General features: G+C 36.4%; 1 protein-coding gene across 1 annotated transcript in view; it reads left to right on the top strand.

Moving 5' to 3' along the window:
- LOC123873044 (interference hedgehog) overlaps positions 1-7,846 on the top strand; it is a 62,397-nt gene extending 54,551 nt beyond the window's left edge. Inside the window, exons 12-16 of the mRNA XM_045917707.1 lie at positions 88-244; positions 820-1,020; positions 1,863-2,046; positions 6,341-6,432; positions 6,968-7,846. Coding sequence (XP_045773663.1) covers positions 88-244; positions 820-1,020; positions 1,863-2,046; positions 6,341-6,432; positions 6,968-7,087 — 754 coding nt within the window. The 3' untranslated portion in view covers positions 7,088-7,846. The remainder of the gene's footprint in view (positions 1-87; positions 245-819; positions 1,021-1,862; positions 2,047-6,340; positions 6,433-6,967) is intronic.
- Positions 7,847-11,795: the final 3,949 nt, after the last annotated feature.

The raw sequence follows: 11,795 nt of genomic DNA on the forward strand, positions 1-11,795 counted from the left end.
TCTTAGGCTGCATCATCACTTGCTAGCAGGTCTGATTGCAGCCAAGGGCTAGTCTATATAATTACAAAAAAAAAATGTTTTGTCTAGATTCCGGATCGCGGCGGTGTACTCGAACCAGGACAACAAGCTGGGACGCAGCAGCGGCAAATTCTACTTGCAGCGTGGAGGCTCGCAATCGCCGCGCGCGCCCGTGCTCGACAAGGCCACCTCGCTCTCGCCTCACAGCATACAGCTTAACTGGACGGTACGACCTTAACGAGCAGACAAACAACAAGTGTAAATTAAAAATTTATAACACCCCCGACAAGTGAAGGTTACAGTAACTAGAAAAGGGCTGATAACTTTCAAATGGCTGAACCGATTTTCTTGAATTATAGCTAAGAACACTCGATCAAGCCACCTTTCAAACAAAAAAACTAAATCACAATCGGTTCATTAGTTTAGGAGCTACGATGCTACAGACAGATACACAGATACACACGTCAAACTTATAACACCCCTCCTTTTGGGTCGGGGGTTAGTAACAAATAAACGGATCTATAGTCACTTTTGAAAAATGAACTCGTAGTAGTTTCAAGTTTACGTAATTTATTATTTATCACATCTACATCATTTATATTGCATTTATTGCAAATTCAGCAATCGACCACATTGACACAGAATTGAACACATTCAATCAAACTGTATTATAACTGTACACATTAAATCTAATCAAATCATTTATTCAAATTGAGTACCATTACACAATGCACCAACTAACTTGTAGATTTCTTGATGTTTAACTGTAGCTAGTGTACATTTTTCTTATATCTGATGTAGTGGTCAAGCCACGGTGGGGTGGAAGCGGAAGGATTTTACGTCTACTACCGGGCGGTGTCATCGGCGGGCGCCTACGAGAAGGTGACGGCGGGCGGCCACCAGCGCAGCATGGTGCTGTCTCACCTGGCCGCGGACACGGCGTACGAGCTCAAGATACAGGCCTACACCGCGCAGGCCCCATCCGACTTCAGTGCTATACTGGTAAGGGGCAAAGGCAGTGATACCAGTGTAGAGGCATGCAGCCTCTTTTAAGACCGGCAGCTGCGAAGAAAGCAACACACTTTGCAGCTGTCACTTAGAGAACACAATTTGAATTCGGAACGATTCAAAATATCCTGCTGGCCTGGACGAACCCCGGGCAGCGCATTCAATCAATTCACTTCAGATCATCAAGACCGCAACACCTCGGTCTAGCATCAAGCTCCGGCCCTCGTTTTCCTACCACAGTTTTAATTATAACCAAGGCATATATTGTAAATAATAATTGTTCATGTAATACAACGTAATAATTGTAGCGGCATTTCATTTATCAGTTATCATACGCTGCATGGCTGCTACACCAGCAAGACAAGACAAGATCCATGCCCTGGAAGATGCGCTGCTCGAGAAGTACTTTGCGATGCTGGTGTATATCTTTGCCATTGTTCAGACGGACATAATTGGGGTGGCTGACGGCGCAGGGTTGGAGCATGTCTGCGACTGGATGTTTATATTTTTACGTGTAGTGTTATCAGTGGCGTGTCTCGACTTCAGCGCTTTGCAATGCAAAATTCATAACCAGGAGAACTGTGTCTGATTGTGCTTGGTTTGCAGTAAATGAACGATGCTTTGAGGAGATTCTCCAGTTGGATATATGGTTCGGTAGGCAGAAGAAGGCAGGCGGAGGCAAGAGCGCGGCTGAGACTCGATGTTATGTGTAAACTGATTTTGTTGAATGGGAGAAACTTGACATCGAATTTCGTTCTCAAAAATTATGATAACTTGTACTAGGGTTTCCAAGTATTTATAGCATTTTAATCGGTTTATAATTATTCTGGGTGCAGATGGCGAAAACTCAACGTTCATTGAACGCACCAAGTACAAGCACGGAAGCACCAGCTAAGGAGGAAGAGAGTGCTCCCGGTACCTTGGTGACGGCGGGCGGTGCGGCGGGAGCGGCCGCGCTGCTGCTCATACTGGCCGTCACCTTCCTGCTGTGTCGCCGCGCCAAGCGACCGCATGCCGACAGTTAGTATTTTAATACAGGGAACCAAAAGCTTAATTTGCTGTAATCCGCTAAACTACAGCTACTGAAGACATACGTGGCTGTCAACACGCATGAATTCAGTACGTGACGCTATCCATACAAACTTAGTTTAGTTATCATTTGAATAATTAGGTACATCATGAAATTTTGTAGAAACAAATATTATCCGTGTTAGTAGTTATAAAGTTTCACGGTATCATACGTTTGTATGGAATACGCTGGGGAGCGCGCTAAGGTTACTTCACTTAAAAACATTATTAAGGGTTTGTTCCTTCTTGAAAACTTGTTTCAACACTACCTGTAATCCCACTTCCTAATCGCCACAGTCGAGCAAAGCAACTAGAATTTATCTGAGCGTCTGAACCATATTTGAACATGTCTAATTAAGTGCCCAGATAAAAAGCATCCCAGTACTATCTCCGACCGCAAATACACTTTGCATATGCGAAATTTCCCAACAAAAACATGTACAAGCAGGTTTAGATAAACAAATTTTCATTAGCACGACGTTCGCACGGAACTTTTGCTCACAAGCGTTGTGATTGTGCAGAACATGTGCAAAACATTCTCGCAAGTACCGTCGTTTTAGTCGGCTATTGTTTACCGTTGTAGCCAAGAAGTTAGAAGATTGTTTTTGCAGGCAAGATTATAGTAGTGTAAAAGTTTTTCGTAACAATATTTGGACCATTATGTGTAAGAAAAGAGAATATTAAAGAGTATGAGTTTTGCAAAAATTTAATATTACATTTGTGTTGGAATTCCTGTTCTAAAATGGGAATACTTCTCCATATAAATATTTCGAGTTCCAACTTTTCTGTATGCTCTTATATGTATGTATTATGTATCTAATCTCTAAGATCTCTAAGATCGACGGATAGTTTTTTTAATTTCGTGCCAATTTCAATATATTACTTACAACATTATAATAATATAACTAATTCAGTTTAATTAGAGGTTATGGCAGAAATTTTCTAGAATTTAGTGTAGCTGATTTTATAAAATAAAATAAAACTACTAAAATCAACTTAGCTTCAGAACTCTAAAGGTGCCCACGCACTTGAACTGAACTGCAGCGGAACTGCGCGTCGCGTCAGCGCCCCGCACGATATTCTCTCCAGCTGCGACGCGCAATACTTACTTAATACCTACAGTCACAACTTGGTCACAACAAGCTATTCATACCTAAATTGCCAGTCTCCCTAGCTACGAGAAAAGAGTCGAGAGTAAACAATCGAACAAATGGAACAACGTAACACCTATCTAGTATCTATCATTGAATGAACGACAAACAGCGATATAAATGTTCCACTAGATATGGCGCTTCATAGGAACAACAAAGTAAATGTTCCAACGAACATCGGTGTCCGCACTCATTTTAATTTCCTTTAGACGCGCGCAGTCCGTTTTTACGAACATAGATAATTTATAAATCAGTCTATCTATACATATAATAAAATTGTAGAAAAGTGGTGTCTGTACAATGGAAATATATAAAAAAAAGTAGCAGGGGTTGTTATTATATCGATGCCGAACCCGAAATTGTAATTAATTTTTTTTTGTCTGTTTGTCTGTGTGTTTGTGCACGCTAATTCGAATTCGAAAGAACTTGTAAAAGTCTAATTGAATAAAAACATTTTGAATTTTGAATTTTTTTTTTTCTAATATCAGAAACGGCTTATTCGATTTAGATACGGTTTTCACTAATATATTGTAGTAAGCTTCACTTAACATTTAGTGTTTATTTCATGTCAATCGGTTCATAAATAAAAAAGTTATGTCAATTTAAAGAATCACGGTGAACATTTTTAACGTACATGCTGCCCGAAAAGTCACTATTCCACGCGAACGAAGTCGCGGGCACAGCTAGTAGATACTAAAGCTACCTACATCTACTCAAATAGGTTAACGTTAATAATAATTTAGAGTTATCGCGCAAGTTTGATTCTTACAAGCGTTTGACTGGAGTACGGACACCGATGCGATGTTCAAAACTCAATCATTTATTCACTACACCTTTTGATAGTCAGAATTGTTAGATTTGTAAGATGATATACTTAGTAGTGATAATTAATTACGTAAACTTAAAACTAAAGTAATGAGGGTTCCAAACGCGCCCAAGTCTGAGAAGAGTCCACAACAAACTCAGCCAGGTACTCTTTTTACTATCACCACTTTAAAAATCACTTATACTTTAGAACAGCTATCAAAGCTGCTCATTCCCAAGCTTTCTTATCATTTTAATAATCCTTTACATCGTAGTAGGATTTTTCAAACAGCTTATGTAACAGTGTTTTTCAAACAGTTCGTTGTAATATGTGACTATGAAGCGCCGCATCTAGTTGAACATTTACATTGCTGAAGACAAAGAATCCTGTTTCCTGTACGCTGCGTGAACACAATTGTTATTTAACGTATCGTTGGAAAACAGTCCTTTTATTCTATGCCAATTACCTTTGGAGACCAGACAATGTGCTTGAATACATGAGAAAAATTGTTTCTGGAATACGATGGCGTTTCCGAGAAAATTTTATCACGAGTTCTGTACATAATGAAGCCTGCGTAGCCTGCCTGATAACAGTATTGTTATAGATAACAATACTGGTTATTAGAAATTGGTTTATTTACGTACAGCTTTGTGTCTATTTAAAAACTGCAACCTAGGTTTAGAAAATCAAAAAAAAAAATCCAGTCCATTTTGAAACAAGTAAATACTAAAGACCCTGAGAGTAATGAGTATTATTGTGGCGTGTCTACACTAATAATACAAATTATTCCCGTGTAACGTCAAGTTTGACGAAAACTAAGTCGTCAGTGTGGAAGTCCTTTTTTCGACTGTATTTTGTCCTCCGAAAAAATAATTTTCTCCGAACGCTACGCCAGATAGAATACTCCTGTTAAGAATTTGGTACGAGTAAAATATTGAAAATAGTGAGAATTTTTGGATAAAGCAGTTCATTTTAATTGTTACGATGGGTAACAACGTACAAGTAATACAAGCATCCTTGCCCAAATTGAAGTTTCATAACTGGAACGTAAAAAAATATTGAATGAGCTGAAAAAAGACCACCGACGGCACAATCGTAAGCAATAAACGTCCGGAAGAACGAATGTGTATCGATAAACGAACGATTGAGCGAATAACTAATAAAAAAACAATCCCGCTTCGTCCACGATATTGAAAATCGGGTTTTTACTATCAACTACCGTAAATTGACGAACGATTCTGTCCCGGGGCGTTTTCTTTTGATAGCCATAACAGTTTACTGAGCTTTTATTAAATGGATCTTTTTAGTGTCTATCTGAATATTTGTAGCCAGAAAGATGACTATTGAAAGTTAATAGTCTCAGACTTGGGCGCGTTTGGAACCCTCGTAGCTTTAAGTTTTAAGTTACGTAATTAATTATCACCACTATATCGTACAAATTTAACAATTTCGACCATCAAAAAGTGTACAATTGTACCTATTTTGAATTAATGATTTTGACTTTGACTTTGAATAATATTGTTACCTATAGCTTTTTAAAATTAAGTACCTATAGATTCTACTTTATTTATGCCAATAATGCAAATAAGCATACTTATCACTAAACTATTTTTTTAAATTAAAAAAATGCACTAAAACGGTCACAAATTTTTCTAGGCAAATGTTTTTTTGAATCCATCTTAAAATTTGAAACCCTCAGAATAAACTGATATCCGTAAACAAATTGGTCAAAAAGTTTCGCACCCCACCTGTTACAACTTGGAACCTGGCTGTAAAATATCTATCTATCCACCAAATGTAAGCGTTTTTAGTGCATTATTGCTAATTCCTTTCTGCGCGCATCATAAATATAGTTTAATGATATTATATTCGCATGAATTCCAACATTGTCGTATCTATTCCTAGCACAAACTTTAATTAGATGGAGGAAAAAGCGGAAAATTAGGTAGGGCTAAGTCATGATTACTACTAGGGCTAAGTCAAGCTAAGTTTGCACCTCGCGTCGATTACGTCACACTGACGCTTAGGTACAGTATACGAACCGTACTGACGCGACGAGACGACCGCGGGAAGGTGAGCGGGGAAGTGTGGGAGAGGGTCCACATTCCAGCGAGTTGCAAACGCAACTCGTTGCAGCGAGTTGCGGACGGACGGACGGACGGACGGACGGACGGACGGACGGACAGACAGACAGACAGACACAAAAGTGATCCTATAAGGATTCAGTTTTTACTTTTGAGGTACGGAACCCTAAAAATAACTGTATTAACTCAAATAATTTTGTTTTCAGAGGAGAAAGGCCCGGGACCGGAAGGCGGCGCCAACGGCTACCTTCCAGCTAAAGTGCCCATCACGATCACGGCTAACCCTATGCACGGAGAGGTACGATCATTCTCCTGAAGTCTGAAGATGAACCTTTTCACAGTCCGCGAACGCCGCAAAACCATACTTTATTGTGGATGGTTTCGCCTCTTCGCGTTAGTGCTTCGCGACTTCGAAGCGTGGTTGGCCGGAGTTATCCGTCCGTTGCCGGTTTGATTAGTTTAACTGCCTGTTCCCTCAAGCACTAAACTTAGCCGTCAAATCTGTGCCCAAAATTTGGTACAAAACATAATAACGTCGCGCAGTGTGATTCAGGTCTCTTTAGATAGTTACCAGTTACCACCCTCCTACCAGCAAAGACGTAGCCACTTAGCAATTAAGCGTTCTAGTATCGTACTAGGAAATCAGAAGTATGGGTTAAAGACTGTCCTCCCAGGCTAGCCTGCTCCCATCTTAGACTGCAGCGTCATTTAACAACAAATGAGATCTGCTAACTTGTATCTGAATAAAAAAAATCGGTCACCAATTGCCCAATTGCTCTTTTAAATTTTTAATTAAAATAGCTCAAGTTTATTTACACGAAATTCATTTCCAGGGCGGTGATAGTGGCGTGGAAATGTCCTTCCTTCATAACAACAACTGTGGCAACACTGCTAGTAGTGATGACACACTACCACACTCGAGAAAGAATGGACCAGCCAGACAATATGTGTGAAAAAGCTCAATGTGAACTCTATTTCGCAGATAATAAAGTTCTGTTCAGTTTGAATCTGCAACTTTGTGTTGCCCATGTGAATAAATTTTCTACCGTTATGGTAGTTTTAAAAGATTGAAAATGCAATAATTGTGATAACTTTACCGGCCGAAGTGCGTGGACTTTTGAGAGTACAAAAGGATATATTTATTTATATTTAGACATATTTTGTTTGAAGTGCGATGTGTGGGTTGGGTGATTTAGCATTTATTTGCGTTTATTAGACGTATTTTTTAAAATTTAAGATCTTATAGATTAGGACTTGTGACTAAGGAATAGGTTAATATATTGAGTAAAACTGGACTTTTTATTGTATTTTAAACGCTTATTTAATGTAAATATTTGACTTAGTTCTAAGTTCCATTTCCAGTTGAATAATGAGTGAATTAAAATAGGTAACTAAATAATTAGTGTAAGCTAAAATAGATACTTATTCATTATATTTATCAAAAGAAGAAAAAGATCTGTTTCTTATACTCAAATGTTGCCATTTATAAAATAATATGGAAGATAAATATTACTCTGACCTCTCTCTATTGGGCAATGTACTTAATAAATTTTGTTTTTGTTAATAAAAATTTAATTTTTAATGGAACACTTGTTTGTTTTGGTTTCAAGTTTTATTTTCTCTTTTGTTTTAATCGAGCGCCACGTCAGAGAGTGTGTAATTTGACAGACTGAATTTGTGTAAAGGTAGTATAAATAAAGTGCTAAATTAACGGTGAAATGTTTTCGTTCGTTCCCGCCATATATTTGGTTTCACTCATACAACATTTATTTACGCCACGGGGTGTACGAACCACTGATATACAATACCCCGAAACACGAGATTATAACTCTCGCACTCGCACACGAAGAGTTCCGTACGCGCGTGAATCCGTAGACATAACTGCACGCATTACGTCTACGCGAACGTTCACGCCACGCAAGCGGTATGCTATGTCTCATACAGTTCCATACATTATAACGCAATGGCATGCGCCACGTCTACGCCTACGCCACGCTTACGCAGCCTGTGTGAACGAGCTGTTAGGTTTAAGAGAAATACGCACAATAGAAATACGCACTCTGAAAATTTCAACTCTACCTATTAAGGTTCATGAGATACAATCCGCTGACACCGTTTGGGATACACCAATTCGAGCGTGACGGTCTTGTTAAAAAAAATGAAAAAAGAACATTAAAGAGATAAAAAATTAAAAAAAAAAAATTAAAAAATGACAAAATGTAAAATAAAAATAATTCAAAAAAGAAAATTTAAAAATTTTATGATAAGAAAATGAGATTGCAGTCAAAGACTAACTTATGAACGAATAAAGAAAAATAGTGCGCCTCTTACGCATTTCAGCGAGAAGCTACTTGTTTAACTTTAAAGCAAACTAAGAAAAACCAAAGTATACGGTACCTATGTAATAATAATAATAATAATAATAATAAAGCCTTTTATTACTGAAAATTTTTACAAATAATTTACAAACATAAGTTATACATGCTTTTAGGTAAGATAGGTAATACATAATTAGAAATGTTAATCTTATAATTACAGTAACAACAAGTAGGTAAGTATATTTCAATTTTTCCATTCTTTTTTTATTTCTTTTTATGAACACAATTTATTACTACAACTATAATTTAAAAAATTGATTTTTAATCACTATTTATTCTGAATAAAACTGTTTTTAAATGGAAAAGCTCATATACACCTTTATCACATTGTAGGTATATGCCTATTGGAAGGTATATATTTGTTGTTATCGATATATAATAGTTAAATACAAATTTACAATTCATATTTTTACTAGATAACAATTTATTATCTTATGTTTTTATTTATAATATTTTAAAAAAGCACAATATATGTTGCATAATATATGCAGGTAAGTACATACATATTAGGTACACATTCTTTGCATTACAACAGCATATTGAAGAAGCAATGATTACACATATTATATCTATCTTTATCTATCATATCGCATGTAAAATATACGTATTTAATTCTTATAACTGATACTACAATTAATAACAAACATTTCCCTGTCTTATTTTCATAATGGTAATTATGTAGGTAATACAATTTATAATGCACCTAAGTTTCCACTGACGAGTAAAACTTTTATAGTCACTTTATGTTATGTAAATATAAGTTTTTTTTTTTTTTTAAAGTAAATATATGCATGTATTATATATTGTATACAGTGTACTTGTAAGTAAGGATCTTTTACACCACAATTGATTCCTAGTTCGTACTTCATAATATTAAGTATTTAAATAATAATATAATTTATTAGTTATTTCAATTTTTAATAATCCTATTCAAATATTTTTAAGCTATGATATTATGTTCTGTTATTTTCAGTACGCCTGTTAGGCGAAGGCCTCCTCCTGTTGGTTACGTTTTTCTGAATATTTTATTTTATTACTCTTGCCATTTTCACCATCAGAAGGGTAGCAGTCTAGCACTCCCACGGTGACCAGCCGGCTTGGAAGGCTGAGAGGGGCAATCTGGACTTGAAAGTTATTTTTGCTTTTGATTTTTATGCTTTTTTCGTGATAACATTTTGTTATTTTTGTTATATTTTTGAATGTTCTGATTATTATTTGTCTCCAAAGGGGACACCATATTCATTTCATACACAGAATTTTTAGAAAGCAATCCTTTTTGGTTTTTTAAAAATACTATTTTGTCATATTTCAAAATTGCGTTTCTTCCTTGCTTTCTTTCTTCTTCAAGACTTTTTCTTAATTCTTTCCTTTTTTCCAGAACTTCTTTCGGAAAATCTTCCATTATGTAATAATTCGTTTCTTTTAGGCACTTTTTCTTTTTCAGCAATTCTATTTTTCTCCCCACTGAGGATAAAACTACTATTACTGGTCTCAACTTATTTTTATTTTTACCCAATCTTCCTATGTATTCAATGCAGTTTTTATCAAAATTTAAATTCATTTTGTTGTTTATTATATTTATTATGTTTTCCTCTAAATCTTGGTAGGTCTTCTCTTTTTCCTCAATGCCAAAGAAGATTAAGTTTTTTCGTCTAATATATTTTTCCAAATAATTTATATGTTGCTGCTGATTATTTATTTTTTCCTCCAGCTCATTATATTTCTCCAAGACGACTAAGAATTTTTCATCAATGTTTTTATTTATTGCGTTTATTTGTTCTTTCATATCTAGGAAATCCTTTTTTTGAGAGTTAAATTGTTCTTTAATCTCTTCTAGCATGCGCAGAACACCTTCCATTGTTAGTTTATTATTCGAGGAATAGTGCCTAATGTGCAGTGATATCTATCACTCCCGTAATTTTGGACCTAGGTAGATAGCCCAATTTTTATGAGCTCAAATTAATGTAAGTATGGTAAGTATGTAAAAATAGTAATTAATATCTGTTTTGGTTTAGTTATGCGGCAATAAGTATGTAGGTACGCAGTGCACAAACGAATGTTTTGTTCGCTCACCGTCTGTTTCCAAATATTTATTTTCTAATTTAGTAACTATTTCCATTTATTATTATCAGACTTGGCACAAAAGAAAAATAACTTCATAGGATCTTCTCTTCTACTATTTAATGTTTTGGTTTACAATGGGCACTAGTTTACCTTGAAATTGGTAAGTTTTATTGTTGCACATGGAACATTGGCGCCATATTGTCACAGTCGTCATGCGTAGATAGAACGAAGATAATATTGCACTTTTCACGTATTTATCGGTCACTTTTGATTACTATAACAATTCCACGTAATTATTGGATATAGATCTTCTGTTTATTACTAGAAATAGACTTAGTTTTGCACTTTAAATATGTGATATTCTCATAAAATTACGGAGCTAATAGACTACACTTCAACTGCAGCGCCCTCTCTGCAAACGCGGTACCTATGTACTCAGTATAATATTGTAGTCTTTGGTAGAACGCCACGGAGGCGCGGCCGCACCATAGATCGTTACCATGCCGTAAGCGTACGTCGGGTCTTATCAATCTAGGGCTTTGCTTCTTTTTGTTTTAGTTTATGGCTTATCTAGGAATTCTATATCAACGAGGTCCATACATTATTTAGACAAGGCGTCACATCAGCAACGCGATCTTTTAACGTCGGAAGACTTTATTGGGGACGTGAGCTCGGTTTTGTAGCGGTATCATTATTTAGACATTTCCACCACTTGATACATGGCGAAATGGCTGCCAGTGTTGATATGTCACTTGTACTTAAAATAGGGAATTATATTATTTCGAAGTGAAACATTGCTTATTTCAAGAATAGAATAGAATATAGTTATTTTTATTCAAGTAAACTTTTACAAGTGCTTTCGAATCGTCAAAATAATTTACCACTGCTTCGGAATGCCGTTCCTACCGAGAACAACCAGCAAGAAACTCGGCGGTTGCTCTTTTCAAATTATTTACAATAATATGCCATGCTATACAAGCAATAGCAGCCCAGTGCAATGCTGGACCGAGTCAAATCCATGCTTTTTTATCATTTACGTAATCTTCGATCTCAGCTGGGAATCGAACCTGAGATCTCACATTTGTAAGGCCACAGTGCCAGGAAGGTCCTCGGATTGTAGTTGGGATTAAAAGAGTTTTGGCAGTGATCCAAACGGGTCCTTGTTCAAGCGTTGAAGCGACGCGACGCAGGTGGTATGGATACGGCTGTAAATTGGTTC

Source organism: Maniola jurtina, chromosome 16 (genome assembly GCF_905333055.1).
Source record: "Maniola jurtina chromosome 16, ilManJurt1.1, whole genome shotgun sequence".
In the NCBI taxonomy this organism is placed as follows: Eukaryota; Metazoa; Arthropoda; class Insecta; order Lepidoptera; family Nymphalidae; genus Maniola; species Maniola jurtina.